Here is a 24039-nt window from a genome sequence, read left to right as displayed (position 1 = left end):
TAGGAAAAGAAGATGGCCAGAGGGCGTCACATGATTTTTTATGTTCCTCGCCTACTGAACTAACTTTCTCTCTGGACCTGCGTATATGATTTGAGGAACCCTGTAAATAGTGCTTTCTTTTCTCCCTCCCACCGCCTGTCCTCTGCCTCTAAGCTAACCCGCCTCAGTTTCTCTATCAATAAATGTGGGGATTTGAGTCATAGCTAACTTTACTGCCTATTAAGTGCCAAACTCTGATCTCTGTCTTACTTACATGTCACTGAGTCCTCAAAACACCCTGGAAGCAAGCTCTCCTATCCCATCCAGTTTATAAATAGGGAAACCAAGGCTCAGAGAGGTGTGGCAACCTGCCCAGAAGCTCTCAGCCAGAATGTGTGGAGCTGGGCTTCAAATCCAGGACTGACAGACTCCAAATTTCCTGCCTTGTCTTAGGATCACTAAAGCTCTCACCGGCTCTGATAGGCCAAGGTTTTGGTTTTTGTTGTTAGTGTTGTTTTAATCATTTCTCCAAGGCTCCAGCCACTTTTCATCTCCTCAGCCATCACTGCTCTGTCCAGGCTGCCGGCCTCTCTTGCATGGATGATTGCAACAGCCTTCTCTTTGGTTTCTCTGCTTTCTTTCTCTCTCCTCCACAATCCATTCTCTTGACAGCATCCCAAGGAATCTTTCTAGAACCCCAATCAGATTATGCCACATTCCTGTTTGTTTGTTTGTTTACAACATTTTATTTATTTATTTGACAGAGAGAGAGATCACAAGTACGCAGAGAGGCAGGCAGAGGGGCAGGCAGAGGGGGAGGGAGAAGCAGGCTCCTTGCTGAGCAGGGAGCCTGATGTGGGGCTTGATCCCAGGACTCTGAGATCATGACCTGAGCCAAAGGCAGAGGCTTAACCCACTGAGCCACCCAGGGGACCCCACTTTCCTGTTTACAACCCTCTAGTGTGGGGCTGTCTAGAATGCTCTTCCCCCAGATATTCCCAATACTGGCCCCCTCCTTCTATCTACCTTTGTCCAAAAGCTATTTCCTCAGGACTTCCCTGGCCAATTTATCTAAAATGATCCCTCCCCACCCTCATCACACTCTAGTCCCTTCCTCTTCATTTTTATTAATCATCATTGACATTATATTAGGCATTTTTATTGTCCATTCTTCTCATTAAAAACAAAAGGTCCACAAGGACAAAGATTTGTCTGTTTTGTTCACTGATACATCTACAGTGTCTAGAACTGCTCAGGAATTGCCTGATCAATATTTGTTGAATGAACCAACAACAGCACTTTGAGAGAACAAGACCCACTCTAGCCATTTCCTTTTCCCATTCCATGGAGGTCAAGCGTATGTTTCCCTCAGGAAGAATTTGTCCTGTGGGCCCAGAAAGGGCTAACCTGAAGCCCTGTAAAGCTCCATTTTCCTTGCTTTAAGAAGCTGAGAATATCTGGGACAAATGACAGAGGCAACAGCTTGGAAATCTCAGTGGACACAGCAGGTACTGGTGTGGCCCAGGAGAACTGGTCAGACCAGTTTTGTCTCTCTTGGAGGCTGGAGTGGAGGTGGCAGCCGCAGGTGTCCCAACCTCCAAGGCGGCCAGCAAATGACACCCATGGATTCTCAGGTCCTGTAGGTCATAGTCTGAGCAGATTCCCCCTCAGGGTTGAGCATGAACCCCTGCTCACCGAGGGCAGCTTGTGTATGGTGGTCAGGCATGGAATCCTGAAGCCAGGGGCTAAGGCCCAACTTCAGGGCCTTGTGCCCTTTGTAGAGTCACAGAGAGTAAGAGGAGGCCTAGAGTGGGAAACAGTTTTGTCCAAAGTCCATCATCACAAGGCTAAATCCAAACCCAGTTTTCCTGCCCCCCAAGTCACTGCTACCTCAGCCCATTCATTCATCCATTCGACAAATGTTTATCAAGTGCCTACTATGTGCTGGGCATAATTCTAGGCATTGATGATACCTTGTGAATCAGACAAATAATGATCTGTGGAGATCATCTCTGGAAGAACCAGAAGATAAACAACAAATAAGCAAGTTACATAATATGTTAGAAGGTGATGAGTACTGTAGAAAAAAAAAATGGAGGCGAGTAGTGTGAGTGTATATTGGGGGGGGAGGGGTGTACAGATTGCAGCACGAGATAGGGTGGCCTGAAAAGCCTTACAAGAAGGAAACATTTGACCCTCTAGGGCACAGTGCTTGTTGCATAGCCTACACATGCTCAGATGAGAAGGTACGGAATAGGCAGGCGCTGGAACCCACCATTGGCTCAAGGGCAGGGGCCCCTCCAGCGCAGTCTCCGCCCACTCCCCACTTGCCTCTCTCAGGTTCTGCTGGGTCACTCATACCCCTACTGCTTACTTTGCCCTGTTCCCCAAGGAGGTCATACCTGCTCACAGGCTCATCACACTTCATTTATTTGTGTTTATTTGTGCATATCTCTCTATCCATTCATTTGGATAAAGGCAGTGTAGCATAGAGGTTCAAAAGGTTGTCCTTATAGTAAGAATCTCAACTTGGCCCTTACAAGCTGTGTGACCTGGGGCAAGCTGTTCAGCTTCTCTGTTTCTCCAGTACCTAATGCATAAGATGGGGACAGGAGCACCTGAGTGGTTCAGTTAGTTAAGAGTCGGCCTTTGGGGGCGCCTGGGTGGCTCAGTGGGTTAAGCCTCTGCCTTCGGCTCGGGTCATGATCTCAGGGTCCTGGGATCAAGCCCCGCATTGGGCTTTCTGCTCAGCAGGGAGCCTGCTTCCTCCTCTCTCTCTCTGCCTGCCTCTCTGCCTCCTTGAGATCTCTGTCAAATAAATAAATAAAATCTTTAAAAAAAAAAAAAAAAAAAAAAAAAAAAAAAAAAAAAAAAGAGTCGGCCTTTGGCTCAGGTCATGATCCCAGGTCAGGGGATTGAGGCCCATGTCTGGCTCCCTACTTGGCTGGGAGTCTGCTTCTCCTTTGCCCTCTGCCTGCTGCTCCTCCTGCTTGTGCTCGCTCCCTCTCTCTCTTTGTCAAATAAGTAAATAAAATCTTAAAAAAACAAAACAAAACAAAACAATGGGGACAATAATGTGTCCACCTCCTGCAGTTGTGTGAGCTAAATGAGATGACAGATGTAAGCGCTCAGGTCAGGGTCTTACTTAGCATAAAGTACTCACTAAAGATTTTCTGTCAGCCACGTCATTAGTAATGGGATGACTTTGGGCCAGTCATTCATCCTCTCTAAACTTCTGTTTCTGCAGCTGTAATCAGTGTCTACCTCATAGGGCTATAGTCAGGTAAGTCATGAAATATTCTTTGTAAACCATCTGACTCCCAGTGAGGGCCCACAGATGTCAGTGATTGCTCTTCTTCTTATTACTATTATTGTTTATTTATCTTATTTTTTAAAATTTATTTGTCAGAGAGAGAGAGAGAGAATGAACGCACAAGCAGGCAGAGTGGCACGCAGACATGGAGAGAGAAGCAAGCTCCCTGCTGAGCAAGGAGCCCGATGCGGGACTCGATCCCAGGACCCCGGGATCATGACCTGAGCGGAAGGCAGCGGCTTAACTGACTGAGCCACCCAGGCGTCCCGTATTTTCTTTTCTTTTTTTAAGATTTTATTTATTTATTTGACACAGAGAGAGAGAGAGAGATCACAAGTAGGCAGAGAGGCAGGCAGAGAGAGAGGAGGAAGCTGACTCCCTGCTGAGCAGAGAGCCCGATGTGGGGCTCGATCCCAGGATCCTGGGATCATGACCTGAGCCGAAGGCAAAGGCTTAACCCACTGAGCCACCCAGGTGCCCCTATTTTCTAAATATTTGTTGGATGCATAGTCTGTAGCAAGCCCTTTACCTACGTTCTTACTGAATCCTCAGAATGGCTTGGTAAAGAGGATAGTGTCTTTCACAGTTGCCATATAGTTGAATGGCAGAACCTCAGTTCTAATCAGGTTTGTGTGATGGGCACCAAAATGTGTTTTCATGGGCGCCTGGGTGGCTCAGTGGGTTGATCCTCTGCCTTCGGCTCAGGTCATGATCTCAGGGTCCTGGGATCGAGTCCCGCATCGGGCTCTCTGCTCAGCGGGGAGCCTGCTTCTTCCTCTCTCTCTGCCTGCCTCTCTGCCTACCTGTGATTTCTCTCTCTGTGTGTCAAATAAATAAAAATCTTAAAAAAAAATATGTTTTCATTATTTCAACACACTTTCTTTTGGAAATAAAATTCACATAACAAAATTCACCATTTTAACTATTTTAAGGTGTACAATTCAGTGCTTTTTTTTTTTTTTAAAGATTTTATCTATTTATTTGACAGACAGAGATCACAGCTAGGCAGAGAGGCAGGCAGAGAGAGAGGAGGAAGCAGGTTCCCCGCTGAGCAAAGAGCCCAAAGCGGGGCTCAATCCCAGGACCCTGAGACCAGGACCTGAGCTGAAGGCAGAGGCTTTAACCCACTGAGCCACCCAGGTGACCCAGTTCAGTGCTTTTTAATTGGGTTGTTTGTCTTTATGTTTTTTGAGTTGCAGTAAGAGGGTTTAAAATATATATATATATATATTTAAATAAATATTCTGAATATTAATCCTTTGTCAGATATAGGGCTTGTCATTATTTTCTCCCATTTTATGGGTTGTCTTTTCACTTTCTTTTTTTTCTTTTTAAGATTTTATTTATTTATTTGACAGACAGAGATCACAAATAGGAAGAGAGGCAGGCAGAGAGAGAGGGGGAAGCAGGCTCCCTGCTGAGCAGAGAGCCCGATGCCTTGATCCCAGGACCCTGGGATCATGACCTGAGCCGAAGGCAAAGGCTAGAACCCACTGAGCCCCCCCAGGAGCCCCTCTTTTCACTTTTTTTATTTTTTATTTATTTATTTTTTTTTTAAAAGATTTTATTTATTTATTTGACAGAGATCACAAGTAGGCAGAGGGGCAGGCAGAGAGAGAGAGAGCAGGAAGCAGGCTCCCTGCAGAGCAGAGAGCCCGATGTGAGGCTCGATCCCAGGACCCTGGGATCATGACCCGAGCCGAAGGCAGAGGCTTTAACCCACTGAGCCACCCAGGCGCCCCTTCACTTTTTTTAAAAAAAGATTTTATTTATTTTTCAGAGAGAGAGAGGGAGAGAGAGCGAGCACAGGCAGACAGAATGGCAGGCAGAGACAGAGGGAGAAGCAGGCTCCCTGCCGAGCAAGGAGCCCGATGTGGGACTCCATCCCAGGACGCTGGGATCATGACCTGAGCCGAAGGCAGCTGCTTAACCAACTGAGCCACCCAGGCGTCCCTCTTTTCACTTTCTTGATGGTTTACTTTGATGCACAGAAGTTTTTAATTTTGAGGAAGTTTAATGTATCTATATTTTTCTTTTGTTCCTTGTGCTTTTGGTGACGTATTTAAAAAACTGTTGCCTAAGGATAACTAGTTGGCTCAGTTGGTTAAGCTTCTGCCTTCAGCTCAGGTCATGATCCTGGGATCCTGGGTTCAATCCAGCTCCCTGCTCAGTGGGGAATCTGCTTCTCCCTCACCCTCTGCCCCTCTCCCTCTTCATGCACGCTATGCTCTCTCAAAAAATAAAATCTTAAAAGAAGAAAGAAAAAGACACTGTTGTTTAATCAAAGGTCATAAAGATTTATATCTATGTTTCCTTCTAAGTTTTATAGTTTTAGCTCTTACATTTATATTTTATTCTTTTTTAAAATTTTATTTATTTATTTGTGAGAGAGCAGAAGCAGGGGGAGCAGCAGAGGGAGAGGGAGAAGCAGACGTCCCGCTGAGTAGGGAGCCCAATATGGGGCACCATCCCAGGACCCCAGGACCATGACCCAAGCTGAAGGCAGACACTTAACTGACTGAGCCACACAGGTGTCCCTAGCTCTTACATTTAGATCTTTGATCCATTTTGAGTCAATTTTTGTATATGATGTGAGGTAGAGGTACAAATTCATTCCTTTGCATTTGAATATCCAGTTATCCCAGCACCTTTTGTTGAAAAGACTATGCTTTCCCTACTGACTGTTCTTGGCATCCTCATTGAAAATCAACTAACCATAGATATATTGGCTTATTCTGGCACTCTCAATTTTATTCCATAGATCTATATGTCTGTTCTTATGCCAGTACCACACTATTTTGATTACTGTTGCTTTATAGTAAGTTTTGAAACTGGAAAGCGTGAGTCCTCCAAATTTGTTTTGGCTATGAAGGACCCCTTGCAGTTCCATGTGAATTTTAGAATCAGCTTATCCATTTCCTACAAAAAAAAGCAGCTCAGATTTTGATAGGGATTGTATTGAATCCAGATTAATTTGTGTTAATAAGTAATAAATGTTGCCACCTTAACAATAGTAAGTCTTTTAATCCACGAACATGGAATGTGTTTCCATTTATTTAGGTCTTCTTTCATTTCTTTCAACAATGTGTTGTACTTTTTGGTGTACAAGACTTGCATTTCCGAGGTTAAATTTATTTCTAAGTATTTTATTCTTCTTGATGTTATTATAAATGGAATTTTTTTTAAATCTCATTTTCACATTATTCTCTGCTAATGTACAGAAATACAACAGATTTTTAAAAAGATTTATTTATTTGAGAAAGAAAGAGAGCATGGAGGGGAGGAAGAGAGAGATGGAGAGAGAAGCTTTTGCAGACTTCTGGAGGGCTCAATCCCAGCACCCTGAGATCAGGACCTAAGCCAAAACCAAGACTCCTATGCTTAACTGAGTCCACCACTCAGGCAATCCACTTTTTTTGAGAGAGAAAGAGAGAAACCATGCAAGAGGTGGGAGGGGCAGAGGGAGAGGGAGAGAGAGCGAATCCTAAGCAGGCTCCACTCTCAGTGTGGAGCCTGACTGATCCCCATATGGGGCTTGATCTCATGACCCTGAGATCATGACTTGAGCTGAAATCAAGAGTTGGATGCCTAACCAACTGAGTCACCCAGGTACCCCAAATATATAACTGATTTTTGTGTGTTGATCTTGTATCCCACAACTTTGCCAAATTGTTTTTTAGCTCTAATAGTTTGTGTGTGTGTGTGTATTCTTTTATGTTTTCTATATAGGAGAGTTTGCAAATAGAAATAGTTTTACACCTTTTTAAAAAAAAAAAAAGATTTCATTTATTTATTTGACAGACAGAGATCACAAGTAGGCAGAGAGGCAGGCAGAGAGAAAGGGAAGCAGACCCCTCACCGAGCAGAGAGCCCAATGTGGGGCTCGATCCCAGGGCCCTGGGATCATGACCTCAGCTGAAGGCAGAAGCTTTAACCCACTGAGCCACCCAGGTGCCACAATAGTTTTACTCCTTTTTTGATCTAGATACCTTTTATTTCTCTTTTTCACTTAATTGCCCTGGCTAGAATCTCCAGTACAAGGTCAGATAGTAATGAGAGCAGTCATCTTTGTTTGTTCCTGATTTGAGAGGGAAAGCTCAGTCTTTCACCATAAAGTGAGATGTTAGCTGTGGGTTTTCTCATAGATCTTCTATATCAGATTGAGTTCTTTTCTATTCCTACTTTGTTGAATGTTTTTATCAGGAAGGAGTATTGGATATACTTCTCTTGTTTTTTTTACAGTTAAAAATCAGCAAATCCTCTATTTGATTTGATATAATTACATGAGACCAAGTTTCATAGGAATTTTTATTATTCATAATTTGAAACCTATTATAAGTTTTACTAACTCAGCTTTTCTTTTTTAATTTTAAAGATTTTATTTATTTATTTGAGAGAGAGAAAGTAAGAAAGCCAGATAGAGAAAAGGAGCAGGGAGAGGGGCAAAGGGAGAGGGAGAAGCAGACTCCCTGCTAAGCAGGGAGCCCCAAACAAAGCTCATCCTGGGACTCCAGGATCATGACCTGAGCCGAAGACAGATGCTTAACCAACTGAGCCACCCTAAGTGCCCTAACTTAGCTTTTCTTGATGACATTTTTGAGGAAGCTTACAAATAAATATATGGTTAAGTGTCTTTAACCATGCAATTGGGCAATTTCTATTGTCTGGACCTCAGTTTCTTCAACAGTAAGATGAAGATGGTATAGTAATGCTTATTTCTTAGGGCTTTGATGGTTGGAGATGAGATTTTGTATGCAAAAGTACTTTGCAAACAAATAAAAACTGTATGCTTTTGTTGCTGTTTTTACCAGAGAAGTTTTAAAAATTGCAATGTAACATTTATTTAGCAAAGTACATAAAGTATGTAAAGGGCAGTGATCTTAATTATGAAGACAGGTAAATTTGTACACATCCACATGAATACCACTAGATCTTGATATAGAACCTGTCCAGCATCCCATAAAGATCATTCTTCTTGGTCTCTACCACCCCTGAAGATCACCACTATTCTTTTTTTAATGTTTATTTGTTGAAGTCATCTCTATACCCAATGTGGGGCTGGAACTCACAACCCCGAGATTAAGAGTCACATGTTTTTCAGACTGAGCCAGCCAGGTACCCTGGTAACCACTATTCTAACACTTATAACCGTAGATTAGTTTTGCCTGTTGTCGAACTCTATATAAATGGAATTATACAGGTTTGTGTTTGATTTTTTTCACTCAGCATAATATCTGCAAATCTTCCAAGTTGTTGCATGTAATGATAGGTCATTCCTTTCACACAATTTTTAATGCTAGTCAGTCATGGCTTGAAAAGGCTGTGCATTTGCCCAGGAGACCAGAAAAATGATGTCCAGGGAAACTCAGGGCTCTCCTGCATGGAATCAGCCCACTATATGAATTTCTTAAATTTTTTTTTTTTTAAGATTTTATTTATTTGTCAGAGAGAGAGAGGGAGAGTGAGCGAGCACAAGCAGACAGAATGGCAGGCAAGACAGAGGGAGAAGCAGGCTCCCTGCCGAGCAAGGAGCCCGATGTGTGACTCGATCCCCGGACGCTGGGATCATGACCTGAGCCGAAGGCAGCTGCTTAACCAACTGAGCCACCCAGGCATCCCATGAATTTCTACCAAAGCAGTTGAATTCTCAGCCAGGAACACAACCATCTTGCCCTTTTATTATTTTTTTTTAAAGGTTTTATTTATTTGACAGACAGAGATCACAAGTAGGCAGAGAGGCAGGCAGAGAGAGAGGAGGAAGCAGGCTCCCTGCCAAGCAGAGAGCCCGATGTGGGGCTTGACCCCAGGACCCTGAGATCATGACCCCAGCCGAAGGCAGAGGCTTAACCCACTAAGCCACCCAGGCACCGCCCCCATCTTGCCCTTTTATCACCACTTCCTATCCCACACTCCAGACAGACATCACAAATAGATCTCAGCACGTTCTTTCAGGGAGTCCTGATGCAGCCTTAAAATTCTTCTTAATTCAGGATTCCGAGTAGCCTATACAAATTAACTGGGGTTGGTATTCAAGTTTAAATCTAAATGTTCTGTTATCATATCCCTAAGATCTTTTTCTCAGCTCGCAATGTTATGACATGAGGGGTCCTGCTGTCATCCTCAGTTGATGCCACAGCAATATAAGACCGGTGATGGTAAGGCCTCTAGTGTCTCCTGTTCATATATTCTTTGAGTCATGGCTCAAACCCAGCAAGTCTTTTCTACCTGTATGTCTGATTATAGCATGACTTAAGTAAGAGGGGAGGAGGTGGATTGCTTAGATGTGGAGGAGTTGCTGTACCCATGAGGTGGCTTGATTGAAGCCTCCTTATTTATATTTTTAATTTTTATAAGAACATTGCAATACCTCAATGACAAAACAAGCATACGTGTGACTTGTGTTTCACATTTTATGATGCTGTGGATCTTGACAGTTCTGGCATGTCTCTCACATTTGAAAAATTTCTTCCAACCTGGAAAGCTGGGTGAAATAAACTCTCCCATCCTCTGGGAATGGTTCCTTGTATACGCAGGCTGGGATTGTTGTTGATTACAATAAGAACAACAACATCTGAGGCACGTTTTTATCTACATGTAGATCATAGTCTGAGAAGGAGAGAAGACTTGTATGTGACGGAATTAAAAAAAAATTCAGTCAAGGGGCGCCTGGGTGGCTCAGTGGGTTAAAGCCTCTGCCTTCGGCTCAGGTCATGCTCCCAGGGTCCTGGGATCGAGCCCTGCATCGGGTTCTCTGCTCAGCAGGGAACCTGCTTCCCTTCCTCTCTCTCTGCCTGCCTCTCTGCCTACTTGTGATCTCTGTCTGTCAAATAAATAAATAAAATCTTTAAAAAAAAATTCAGTCAAGCTCTCATTTGTTTGAAACAGCTCCCAAGCAACTTCACATATTTGGAAGGTCCAGGAAGGAATAAAAAAGGACTTTGAGAAGCTATGATTTTCTTCATTGGAGAGAACTTCGCACCCTCCCTCAGAACTGGTTTACTCTTTGCTTTCATACAAGTCTAAGTGACAAGTAACAAGGCTTCCAAATAAAAAACTGGAAGCAGCAAATTAAAATGATGGGCTTGAGCCAAGTATTGGCTATTAGATGCTGCCTCACTGTTAATGGATGGAGGAGTGATTCTTGACAGGAAAGGACAAGGAAAAACAATAAATTGTGGCCCCACAACTACAGTGGTCTGGAAAATGCAGGGGCAAAAAAAAAAATCTTTAATGCTTCTACCACTTTGTAAGTTTTGGGTCTCCTCCTGGTTTAATTACTAGTGTGTATAATGATGACAAAGAAAATGGAATTAGTTTTTGAGCACCAACAGTGCTAGGCCATGCTCAATAAGCACTTTACATTACCTGTCTCACATATGCTTGGAGGTGATCTTGTTATTATCATCTCCAGGGAGGCACACAGAGTAGGGGAATTAACTTGGCCAAGTAAGTGTAACCCTTGCAGTCTAACTCCAGTGCCAAGGCTGTTAGCTTCTACTAGGTTTTGAAGAACCTGTTAGCCGAATAAAGAGTAGAAAGGCCTTCTAGGTAGAGGGTACAAAATAGGCAAAGATAGGGCTAGTCAATTAAGCTAGCCAGTCACTCAGTTTGAGTCTTGGTTTGAGTCACTTTGAGTCTTGGTTACTCACTACAAAATAGGAACAGTATTATAGGCTTATAGATTCATAGGCTTGTGAGAATTAAACGGGATAATGCACGTAAAGCACTTTGTATAGTACCTGGATCACAGAATGTACATGACACTTGTTAATGTTTTTAAGAATACTGTTGGTACTCTGTCCTACTTCTACAGAACGGGTTCCAAGGAGACTACATTTCCCAGCATGCCACCTCGCCCTTTGACTCTAGCTAGGCCAAAAAGGCGCGCCGACGAGCGCCTCAAGCCGGAAGACTATAGACTCCCGGCGTGCAATGCGGCTCCTTCCTTTAGATTTGAGGCACGGCCGGCGCGTTGCCCATTGGGAGTTGTAGTCAGAGGCGTCTTGCTCTGACGCCGGCCGGGCCGGGCGTGGGGGCCTGTGGGAGGTGGCGCGGCTGGGCCCAGCTGCGGGGCGGAGGCGGCGGAGAGGCCTGCGGCGGCAGGGAGCGGCGGGCCGGGAGCGGGCGCTGGAGCCGAGCCGAGCCGGAGCGGGCGGCGCAGGCCGGCGCGGCGAGCAGCCACCATGTCGGTGTTCGGAAAACTGTTCGGGGCAGGAGGGGGTAAGGCCGGCAAGGGCGGTCCGACCCCTCAGGATGCCATCCAGCGGCTGCGGGACACGGAGGAGATGCTAAGTAAGAAGCAGGAATTTCTGGAAACTAAGATCGAGCAGGAGCTGACCGCCGCCAAGAAGCACGGCACCAAAAACAAGCGCGGTGAGTCGGCCCGGTCCCCTCGGACTCTCCTCAGGCTCCCCTAAGGCTCCCCGGGCCCGGACTCCACCTTTATCAGACACGCCCCAGGGTCTGCCCCGACCCTAGAACTCTCCCCGGTCCCACTCCCCTCTAGGCCTTTCCGGACACCTCCCGTCTGGCTCCCTTGAGTGTCTCTTGGGGCCTTGATCTCCTCCACCATCAGACTCTCATTCCTGCCTTTGCCCCTCAAGCTCTCCCCTCCCTGCCAGGCCCCTTCAGACCATGGTTTCACTGCACTTTCCTCGGTTCTCCCTGTAATCCGTCTTCTTCCGCCTTCTCCTCTCAGGCCTGCCCTCACCCACCTTCGGGAAACTGCCGTCTTTTTCTCATTGGCTCATTTCTGTCCCCCATCCTAACTCATGTGTCCTTCCTTGTCCTACCCCTGCCTTCTCCTGACCCCTCTGTGGAGTCCATGAGCTGCCCCTGCCCTCTCCCCATCCCCCTGACTCAGAATTCTCCTTGGAAAGCCACCTTGATGGGAGAGAAAAGAGGACTGGGGGAGAGGAGAACCCTGGTTCCGTCTGCTTTCCTGCTGAGCGAACTTGAACAAGTTGGTAGCCCTTTGAGGCCTCCTTTTCCCCTCGTCCGTCAGCCAGTGCCTTCCAGATCCGTGATTCACTGCTTGTTGCCTCATAGCCAGGTCTTATCAAGAGTTTCTGGTAGCATAAGCCTTCACGGGTGACTCACGGCTTCCACTCCTTCTGAACCAGAAATAGGGACTCCATTCCTCCATTGTCAGTGACTCCCAGCCCCCACTCCTGGGGGGTCAGGGTGGGAATAGTGAACCTTGGGGCATGCTTAATATACTTCCTGTTGCTGTATGGCTTTCTACATGCTTTGTAGACTTCTTAAGGTGAATGTGACAATGCTTTAATAACTGTAGAGCAGTTTAGAAGTACTTGATCTTCTTGGTGTTATGGCAGTATGAGAGGGAACGGTAGAGTGACAGTGCCTGCCCCCACCGAGGGAGGCAAAGGTGAGAGGGGTTGAGGAACTGCACAAACCTAAGCATTTAATTTAGAAGACAGCTAGTCATTAGCCACGTGACCTTGAGCTGGCTATTTTACCTCTTTAAAAGGAAGATCATGCATTTACAGTGCCCAGGACCTAGCAGAGGCTAAGTAGATGTCTTCTTCCTTCTAACAGAAGAACAAAATAGCCCATCCTGAGGATGCTTTTTTGCTGATAGTCAACAAATACTCTGGAAATTTTTTTTTGAGTGCTTGCTGCATATTGACAGGATGAACAAAGTGTAGCTCCCACCCTTATGAGAGAGAAGATAGAAACAGGAAAATAAATGAAGAAAATACTGTCTAGTGGTGATGAGTGCTTAAGAAGATGATGTGATGGGGACTGATGAAGTGGGCAAAGGGGTGTCCCTATAGATAGAGTGGTCAGGAAAGGCCTCTTTTTGGGGGGAAGATTTTATTTATTTATTTGACAGAGAGAGAGATCACAAGTAGGCATAGAGTCAGGCAGAGAGAGAGGGGGAAGCAGGCTCCTGCCGAGCAGAGAGCCCAACTCGGGGCTTGATCCCAGGATCCTGAGACTATGACCTGAGCCGAAGGCAGAGGCTTAGCCCACTGAGCCACCCAGGCGCCCCAGAAAAGGCCTCTTTTAAAAGTCAAGTTTGAGGGGTGCCTGGGTGGCTTAGTGGGTTGAAGCCTCTGCCTTTGGCTCAGGTCGTTCGTGATCCCAGGGTCCTGGGATCGAGCCCACATCAGGCTCTCTCCTCAGCGGGGAGCCTGCTTCCCTCTCTCTCTCTGCCTGCCTCTCTGCCTACTTGTGATCTCTGTCTGTCAGATAAATAAATAAAATCTTTAAAAAAAAAAAAAAAAAGTTGGGACGCCTGGGTGGCTCAGTTGGTTAAGCAGCTGCCTTCGGCTCAGGTCATGATCCCGGCGTCTTGGGATCGAGTCCCACATCGGGCTCCTTGCTCCACAGGGAGCCTGCCTCTCCCTCTGGCTCTGCCTGCCACTCTGCCTGTGCTCGCTCTCTCGCTCGCTCTCGCTCTCTGACAAATGAATAAATAAAATCTTTAAAAAAAAAAAAAGTCAAGTTTGAACTGAGCCTTCAGAAGGAACCAGCTCCATAAAAAGCTAGAGGAGGAGCCTTCCATGCATAGGAAAAGGCCTGGAGGTTGGCCTGTTTTAAGAAACAGAAGACCTCTATATCTGGAATGTAGCAATCGGAAGGGAAAATGGTATGAAATAGGGTGGGGAGTGGACCTTGGACTTCCTGGTAGAGTTTGGATTTTATTTCAAGTGGATATAAAGATGTTGGAGGGTGTTACCCAGGAGTGTGTCCTTCGCATTGGTAGAGTTTTAAAAACACCATCTGGCTGCTCTTTGGAAAGTAGACAGGTGTGGGATGAGAGTGGGAGCAAGGAGACATGAGGTGGTTGCAGTTATCCATTTGTGGCCTAGACTCCAGTTATAGATAGCCCTGGAGATAGAGGGTAGGTTTTAGATTTTGCGCATCTAGCTTTTTTCCTTGGATGACTCTCCCTCGTCAGGATCCTTTATTGTTCATTAGAGTCATTGTTATTTTTTTATCAGTCTGCATTTTGGAATGCTTTGCCCATTGCAGGGTGCTAGGGGGGCAGGGTATCCCTTTACCTCATCTGCCATCTGAGAGGGCAGTTCTTCTGAGGACTTTTGGTCTGGAGCTGGTTTAGTTTTTTGCAGTTTTAGAGGTGATTGGATTTGCTTTCAAGAGGTTTGGAGAGAGAGTACCAGCAAACGGTGGATGAGCAATCTTAGTTGTAATAGTTTTGCTGAAAGCAGCCCATCTTCCTGAGTTTGCCTGAGAGGACAGGAGCATCTTGCCCTTCTTTTTAGCATCTTCTGGGGGAAAGTCTTGTCTGCTTATTGGGATAAAGGTGTGAGGTATAAACACCACCACATACCATTCATTTAGTCACTTATTGACTGGCTATTGTGGCAGGATCTGGAGAATCAGATGAAAACACACTGTGCGCCTTCCAGGAACTCAGGATTGGTAGTGGGTGTGTTTTTGTTGAGTTTTTGTGTGTATGTGTGTGAAAGAGAGAGCGAGAGGAGGAGGAGGAGGAGGAGGAAAAGAAGTAGAGTGGCGGGGAGGGGAACATACCAGTTAGTGCTGAAATATGTGTACATGGGTCTGAGGTTGCATAGGAGGGGGTTCCTGTCTGGAAGGGAAAGGGCAAAGGAGGCTTTACAGAGGAGGGAGGTGTGAGATGGGTCAGCAAAAAGTTTGGGGAGCAGTGAGAGTGTTCGTGGGGTGAGATAGCAGAGAAATAGTATTGCAGAGTGAGCAGTAGCCTCAGGCCTCAGCCTGGAGATGCTGAGGAGCCACTGGCTGTCCTGAAGTAGAAGATACAGATCAGCTTGGATTTCCAAAGAGCACACCAGCAACAGCATAAAAGTAAGGAGTATAGACCAGTCAGGAAGGGGCTTGAGGCAGGACTCCATTAAGACGTAAGGATAGAATCTCGTAGACATGATTTGAGCCATAGATTTATCACTTACTAGCTGGTGCCTTGAGCTGGTTACTGCACCTCATATTCCTCCTCCATGAATAGGGGTACTAGTTAGTATCTACCTTATCGGGTTAAATTGTGTTATGTATGGGGAGCTCTTAGCACAGTGCCTGCCATATGGTAAGTGATCAATAAATGCTTGCTATTATCATTATTCTAAGGAGACTTGTAATCATTCAGGTGCGAACAAAAAGCCTAGAGTAGAAGCATGGAAAACTAGATGAGAAGTTAATACATGTCATACTTCTCTGAAGGAGAATCAGAAGAAACTTTTCTGAAGGAATCAAAAGAAACCAAAAGAAGATTTATGGGAATTGAGGGTAGAATGAAGGAGGGAGGAGTTGAGGACAATTCCCAAGTTGGACAGCTGAGTGGATGGTGATGTCATTAACCAAGTTGAGAAACACAGAGGAGGAGCAGGACTTCGTAATTGGGTAGTAGTCCTTTGAGATTTGTAAAACTTTTTTCACGAGTCTCCCAGCATCCACTGAAACTATGGGCTCCTCCAGGTAGGATGTGATGGTTATGTTCACCACTGTGTCCCCTAGCATAGTGACTGACATATGGTTAAGGTTTGGTAAGTATTTATTAAACGCATGGAAACCATCTCCTGAGTGTATTTTGTTATTCCCATTGTACAGAGAAAAAAAATGAGGCCCAAGAGAGGATGTACCTTGGCTCAGAGACCAGTTCTTCTGGTGGCTATGGGCATCTTGTGTTCTGTGTCCTCCCGTGATGGCCGAAGGCATCAATTATTACCTTTGTCATCACCCAGCTCATTAAACACCTACTTGTGCAAGGTGTGGTGCTGAGTAGGGGGGAAAGAAATGAGATAGGAACACGCCCTGCCCCTTGCCCTGCCACGCCATGCCCTTGTGGTGTATACATCGGAAAGATGATAAAGTGTCCTTTCAAACAAATCTCTGAAGCTCAAGTAGATTATTTGCAGTATGCAGGTGTGTTCTTGGAAGTGGTTTTAATTAGGGTCCTGGAGCAAAATTTGGATTGCATATTTTTTCTAAATTCCTTTTCCTTTCCTTTAGTCATATATTCATTCTTTTTTTTTTTTTTAAGATTTTATTTATTTATTTGACAGAGAGAGATCACAAGTAGGCATAGAGGCAGGCAAAGAGAGAGAGAGGAGGAAGCAGGCTCCCCGCTGAGCAGAGAGCCCGATGCGGGACTCAATCCCAGGACCCTGAGATCATGACCTGAGCCGAAGGCAGTGGCCCAACCCACTGAGCCACCCAGGCGCCCCCATATATTCATTCTTAAGCATGTAGCAGACTCTTGAACTGTGTCCTAGGCCCCCTGCTCAGTGCTGGAAATAAAGAGAAACCAAACATGGTCCCTGCTGTTCAAGGACTTAAATATCAACACTTTCCTTTTCTATAAAGTAGAAATAATATTTATCTCACATTACTACAGTGAGGATTAACTAAGAGAATATATGAAAGAGTGTGACACACTGTGGATATGAAAGTATACTTTTCTTTCCTTTTCTGATAAAGTTATTCCTGCTCAGATTTCTTTGGTTTGATTGTCAAAATGGAAAAGTTCTTTCACTGAGAACTGGATGAAAACCAGTCTAGGTGAACTGAGAAAAATCACTCAAACTTAGGTCTTTTTTGATACCTTTCTACAGAGACCTGTTAGTTTTCTCCCAAGAAAGATGGTCAAATATCAAAGTTTTTTCCTTCTTAAGGTGTTGTAACAACTTGGGGTGCCTGGGTGGCTCAGTTGTTAAGCGTCTGCCTTTGGCTCAGGTCATGAGCCCAGGTCCTGGGGTTGAGCCCCACATCTGACTCCCTGCTCCGTGGAAAGCCTGCTTCTTCCTCTCCCAATCCCCCTGTTTGTGTTCCCTTTCTCTCTGTGTCTCTCACTGTCAAATAAATAAATAAAATCTTAAAAAAAGAGAGAGAGATGTTGTAACGATTTATGAAATATCTACCCTAAGTGATTCAGATTTCCCTTTTTTCCTGTTTTGATAAAGATGAAAACAGTTTGGAGAAGGGGTTATATTTTAGTTTAACGAGAGAACAGTATGAGATTGGGAAATGGGTATGAGACTGGGTATCCCAAACACCCCGTACTGATAAATTTCTCTTGGATTAATGGATGCAAATCAGTTCATTTGCAGGTTAATTTAGGTTCAGTGGAAAATGTCTCATGGATGCAAAGAGGCTGTGTGCTCATAGGAATACATCTTTGTTAAGTCCTGTTCATTGCTGGAGCCAGGGTGGCTCTCTCATGTTTAATGAAATTGCTTTGAAATGTTAGCAGATGGGAAGACACCTTAATTTAATAAGTTAACATTTATAGTGAGTGTGGCCTTTTGGTTCTCTAGACTCAAGGTATCAGGTTGAAAAGTACAGCATCTTGGGGCATCTGGGTGGCTCAGTCGGTTAAGCATTAGCCTTGGGCTCAGGTCATGATCCTGGGATCCTGGGATTGAGCCCTCATTGCATCCAGCTCCCTGCTCAGCGGGGAGTCTGCTCCTCCCCCTGCTCATGCTCAAGTGGGTGCCCACCGGGCTCTCTCTCTCTCTCTGTCAAATAAATAAAATCTTGAAAGAAAAGTATAGCGTCTTAATGGTGCATGTGTCAGCAGGATCTCCTCTTCCAGAGGCCCTGGGACAGAAAACCCAAAACCCACCCAGGGAACTAAACAGTGGGAATTTCCCTTGGTGATGCTTAAGTTTCTTATTTAAAGAAATGGTTGGCCAGATTGGGTTTGGTTTACTTTTTAAGACAGATGGAGTGTCAGGGAGGCCTCATGTGTTGTCGCTCCAAACATGCTGGTGCCTTTGATTCAAACGGCAAAATCTTTTTTGCCCCATTTGGCAGGGAGATTAAATATTTTTAAGTGCCTGCCAGTAGGTTTATAATGTGGTTTGAAATTCAAGATAGATTTTGTTTGGAAGTTGAGCTAAATGTGAGGACCTTTGAGCCTGGATTATTTTGCTCAGGGAAATTTAGTGTTGTCCCTGTTTGGGTTTGTGTGCAAAGAGCAAGGTCTTGGAAAACAGCCTGTGAAGATGTGTGCGAGCCCTGTATCCCTGAGGCAGAAAGCCAGGACCTGATTCGTTTTCGGTGGTCTCGAATCCTGAGGTGGAGCCAGGGCCAACTGGGAGAAGAGAAGCTATGGGGGTCTTGAGGAATTCCTTTGGATAGGAAAGGTTTATGAAAACTTGGTTTTCTTACCCAGAATTGTTTTGTGCTGTGCCATTTTCTTTAAAAGAATGAGAGAGGATATTCAAAAACAACCACAACTTTAGATTGGTCATTTTGAGGATAGATGATTATATTTAGAAGGAAAATTTGAACTTAGCAACAGGAAATAAAAACAGACCTGGTTGGATATTTAAGGAGTTTGGCTCAAGCCATCGAATGTTTCTTGAGTTCATTCTAGGAGGAGAGCAGTGTGATTTAGGCAAAAGATTTCTGGGTTTGAATGCTGACTCAACTACTCACTGCCAGTACCTCGGCAGTTACTCAACCTCTCTGAGTCTTAGTGTCCCCATCTATAAAAAGGGAAAAATAATACTTCTTAGGGTTCTTGTAAGTTGATATATGTAAGGTGCCCAGCAGAGTGCTTGGAGCATAGGAGAGATGTAAATGTGTCCCTGATTTCCCAGGTGTAGTCTTAGGCACAATAGGGGATATAAAGACGGATGAGACACTGTTTTCTTCCTCCCGGGGCTCCCAGTTCAGTGGGGAAGACTCATACATGTACAAGTAACTAATAAAAGGCAAACCATGGTAAAGGTACAAATGAAGTATTAGAGGAAAATACAGCAAGAATAGATTAATTCATCTCTGAGGGGTGGCAGGTTCATTTCACCCAGCCACCCATCCAGTGCCCAGATTCCCTCTGCAGTATTCCTGCCAAGCGATTAACCTCTGATTGAACCTCTTTGCTGACAGGCTTTGTATTAGGTGCTCTATCCTCCCATACTACAGCATCGTCTGTCTTTGGGAGGCTCTGACTCTAAAATCACCTCTTTTCTTTGGAATGGAGATCTTTCTTCCTGTAGTGCCTACTTCCAACAGCTTGAGGTGGTAGTAAGCAGTTTGGGCTAGTGGAAAGAGTGTGGGACCTGGAATTGGAAGGCTTGGGTGCAGATCCTGGCTCTGACAGGAGAGGATTGTGAATGGTGTTTCTTCCATCGGGAAAGCTAACTGCTAATGCTGTCTTTCGGGGCCAAAGAGATCAGGTCTAATCCTCCTCCAACAAGACATCAGGGAAGATGGTGCTTAATGTTTCAAGCCTGCATTTCTCTAGGACAGCTCTCTTTTCCTGACGGTTTGTTGCCAGGCATTTCTGTTCTTTCCGTGTTACCCTCCCTTGAATGCGCTCCTTTTTATCAGGGATGCCTGTAAGTTGTGGAGTGGGCAGAGCTGAATCTCTGAATATTCCAGCCAAGGTCTGAGCAGCATAGCCCAGAAAATGCAGGCTAGTCATTTGTCTAGGAATTAATTTGGTTCTATGTACTGAATGGCCCTGATAATTCCCATATCACTGAGACTGTTCGTGGGTTTTTTTAATTGTCTTTTGGGTTTTAAGCATATTTTGCTTTCCACCGGCCCTTCATTAATAAAGGAATGAGCATCTGGTAACTAGTAAAGTTTGGCCCTTAAGAAGCCTTAGTTGAAGGACTGAGTGATTTAAGTTCTTAACAAAAGCACCTGGCTGGCTTGATTGTCCCACAGCTGATTTTTCTAAGCTACCTCCTCCCTTTTCCATACAGGACAGAGCTGGCTGGAGGGCTTGTTTGAGAAATGCAGGAAAACTATACACCTTTGTGGTCATAGCTGTGTAGGTCAAAAGGTTAATTAAGTGTATGGTATATTGGAAATGGTGATGGGCTTAGGGTCAGAAGACCTGCACTCTTATTCCTCTCTGCTGCTTGCCAGCTTTGTGATCTGCAGCAAGTCTCCTCGTATCTCTGAGCAGCAGCTTCTTTAGCTGCAAAAACAGTACATAGTATTTTCTTGACAACTTTGCTACTCAAAGTGCAGTCTATGGAAACATTTGAGAAAGTGTTAGAAATACAGATGATCAGGTCCTACCAGCCCTACAGAAACAGAACCTGCATATTTATGAGATCCTTAGGTAGTTCGTATGTACATGAAAGTTTGAGAGACACCTTTTTGTAGTTACTGTGGAGATTAAATGAGAATAGTGGGCATTTTCATATGCCCGTGCCAGTCAGTATTCATTCCTCACAAGGAGACACTCAGGGATGCTGTCTCCTTGGTCAGTTTGCTCTTTGGCTGCTCAGAGATTGAACTCTTATCCAGCTCAATCTATTTTCAGATACCTTCAGCTAGTTCCAAACCCAGTGAGGTCACAGAACACAGTGGTTCAGTAGAATCTGCCTCCCCTTCCTTTGAAAAATGTGAAGCACTTGTCCTGCTGATGGGGTAATGCCTTCTTCATGAAAGAAGTCAGTCATCTGGGTAATTGACACGTATTCAGTCAAGCTGTCAGTCACGAGGACCCATTGATCGTTAGGCACTGGCAACCCTGGTGGTAAGTTAGGGGCAATTCCCATCCTTAGTAAGCACTATTGCCTAGTTGGGGGACCAGTCGGTAAAGAAAGAATTTCTACCCAGTGAGGCTTGTGTGGAGTGCTGGAAGGAGAGGGATTAATTCCATCTGGGGCCTGGGCGTGGCTAGGAAATGAATTTTTTTGAAGTCCTTTTTTTTTTTTTTTTTTTAAATCCTAAATGGTTTTTCAGTGTGTTCTGATTTCTTGGTTCAGTGGCTTTCTGACTTTTTCCTTTTCTGTTTATATGGCATTGGCAGTGTTTTGATCCACCAGTTTTCTGTATCAGGAGGGACAGATGTTCTCTGAGAGCCTGTTCTGTGTTAGGAGCCATCTGAGATGCCATGTGGATTTTCAGGCAGTGAAAAAGACACAGCCTGGCCCAGTGGATCCTACAGTTAAACAGGTCTGAGACCTTCTGAAGGTGAGTTATATAGGATGATGACGTATAAATGCTGGCAGAGGATCAGGGCAGGGAATTCCATCATCAACTGGCCCTGTTCAGTTCCATAAAATGACAATTCTCTGGATTTGTCACTCTGGTGATAGTGAATCAAGCACTGTGTTTCTCAGGGTGTTAGGCCTGGGACTTGGCACAACCTGCTGAGGAAAGTTTCTTCCCATTGAACAGTCAGGGCAGTTGAGTTTGCTCGGAGCTAGAGATTCTGCAAGTCCCAAAGTAGAAGTTCAGACTTTCACCCAGTGTTTCCTATTCCAAGTGTAGGGCCCGTCAAATGATCCTGCTCTCAGAAGGCCCATACTCTTGGTAGGGTGGATAAACCTAGGACAGGAATAATTAAAATGCAAAATTGGCTGTAAGTGCCACCCACAGGAGCACCCTGAATAGAGCGAGCTGGAGATTGGAAGAAGGGAGCAGTTCTCCGGTTTGGGTTGAGATGACAGTGTGATCTTTTGTGTTAGTCCTTAAAGGAGTAGGCAGCTCCAGGGTGGAGTGGCGTAGGTAGAGTGGGGTGGAGGTTGGATATAGTCACTCATGTTTGGTATATGACATCATTTTGGTATATGACACCACATCTAGAGTTACAACCGGAAGCTGCAGAAGAACTTCTGTTTCATCTAGCTGTGCTGAGTACAGAGTAGTATATTTGAGAAAAGGGAACTAAGGCTTTTGAAATGGATTTGAATATTTTGCACTGCTTAGGGACCTTGATGTTGAGATCCCAGATCTTTTTGATGGTAGTGCTACATAGGTAAACATTTGCATTTCACTTTATTTGGTCCATTTTATCTTTCTTGTTTGGGGGTGGGTGGAGTAGGAGCAGAAGGAGAGGAGAGAGAATCCCAAGCAGGCTCCATGTTCAGATGGTCCATTTTAAAAGAAGATTGCTAGTGGGGGGATGGGGTGACTGGCTGGTGGATATTGGGGAGGGCATGTGTTGTGGTGAGTGGTTTGTATGGGGTAAGACTGATGACTCACAGACCTGTACCTCTGAAACAAGTAATATGTTATATGTTAATAATGAAAATAAGCAAATAAGCAAATAAATAAAAGAAGGTAGCTAGAAGTAATCCAGATTGGAAAGGAAGAGGTAAAACTGTCACTATTTGCAGATGACATGATACTATATATAGAAAACATCAAAGACTCCCACCAAAAAACTCTCAGAGCTAGTAAATGAATTTAGTAAAGCTGTGCGATACAAAATTAGCATACAAAAATCTGTTGCATTTCTATTCACTCATAAGGAACTATCAGAAAGAGAAAACAAGAAAGCAGTCCCACTTACAGATGCATCAGAAAGAATAAAATAGCCCGTCATTGAGCCACCACTGAGGACTCAGCAGCCTCTCCCTTGAACCATCCTGCTCTACCCCACCCCCCACCCCCACTGGGGTTTTCCCCCCCTCCTCCTGCAGGCCTTTTCCACTGAAGAAAAGGAATCATATCAAATTTCCTTTTTCCAGAACCTCCACTCTTGTGACTCTTTTGCTGATGCAAGTAAGGGTGATGTTCTGCTTCCTGCTGGCACTGAGGATTATATATCTATAAGAATTCTACAGAGAGACGCCTGGGTGGTTAGGTGTCTGCCTTTAGCTCAGGTCTGGATCTCAGGTCCTGGGACTGAGCCCTAAATTGGGCTCCTGCTCCACGGGAAGTCTGCTTTTCCCTCCCCTTTGCTCCTGCTCTTTCTCTCTCTCAAATACATAAATAAAATCTTAAAAAAAAAAAAAATTGAACTGAAAAATTGCAGGAAGACCCTTATTCCTGTCCAGGGGGTTGCAGATGTTACAATAAAAACTAGTGAATGTGTTTAAGAAGAAATTTGCCTGCAGTGGTACTATAGTTGAACATCCAGAATATGAAGAAGTAATTCATCTACAGGGTAACCAGTGCAAGAATATATGCCAGTTACTTCCTCGTAGAGATTGGACTAAACGTGACCAGCTAAAGGTTCATGAGTTTTTTTTTTTTTTTTTAAAGATTTTATTTATTTATTTGAGAGAGAGACAGTGAGAGAGAACATGAGCGAGGAGAAGGTCAGAGGGAGAAGCAGACTCCCCATGGAGCTGGGAGCCCGATGTGGGACTCGATCCCGGGACTCCAGGATCATGACCTGAGCCGAAGGCAGTCGTCCAACCAACTGAGCCACCCAGGCACCCCAAGGTTCATGAGTTTTAAGTGCTTCTGGCTCACTGAGGCTTAAGTGAGGATTTCTATGCAATAAGTAGAATTTCCCTTCTTTGCCTTATCACAAGTTTAAAAACCTCATAGCTTGTATAAGGTAACTACTTGGGGTCTGCTTTTAACTTGGACTAGTGTAACTCCTTTGTACAATAAACTGAAAGGAGCCAGGGGCACCTGGGTGGCTCAGTTGGTTGAGTGACTCTTGGTTTCAGCTTCAGGTCATGATCTCAGGGTCCGGAGGTCGAGTACCACATTGGGCTCTGCACTCAGTGCTCAGTGAGGAGTCTGCTTGAGATTTCTCCCTCTCCTGCTTTTCTCTCCTGATCATGCTCCCACTCCCTTTAAAATAAGTAAATAGGGGTGCCTAGGTGGCTCAGTGGGTTAAAGCCTCTGCCTGCGGCTCAAGTCATGATCCCAGGGTCCTGGGATCGAGCCCCGCATTGGGCTCTCTGCTCAGTGGGGAACCGGCTTCCTCCTCTTTCTCTGCCTGCTTCTCTACCTACCTGTGATCTCTGTCTGTCAAATAAATAAATAAAAAATCTTAAAAAAAAAAAATAACTCATGGGATTAAGGACTTGAATGCAATTTGAAACCATAAAACTCCTGGAAGGGCAAAC

At 44.8% G+C, this 24039-nt stretch overlaps 1 protein-coding gene across 1 annotated transcript in view; it reads left to right on the top strand.

Annotated features, from left to right (window-relative positions):
* Positions 1 to 11293: 11293 nt before the first annotated feature.
* Positions 11294 to 24039, top strand: part of CHMP4B (charged multivesicular body protein 4B) — a 50421-nt gene continuing 37675 nt past the window's right edge. The window contains exon 1 of the mRNA XM_032350939.1: positions 11294 to 11665. Within this exon, the coding sequence (XP_032206830.1) occupies positions 11476 to 11665 (190 nt within the window). The 5' untranslated portion in view covers positions 11294 to 11475. The remainder of the gene's footprint in view (positions 11666 to 24039) is intronic.

This window comes from Mustela erminea, chromosome 7, assembly GCF_009829155.1.
Source record: "Mustela erminea isolate mMusErm1 chromosome 7, mMusErm1.Pri, whole genome shotgun sequence".
In the NCBI taxonomy this organism is placed as follows: Eukaryota; Metazoa; Chordata; class Mammalia; order Carnivora; family Mustelidae; genus Mustela; species Mustela erminea.
The sequence above is the reverse complement of the archived record's forward strand: the minus strand, read 5'-3'. Positions and strand labels throughout refer to the sequence as shown.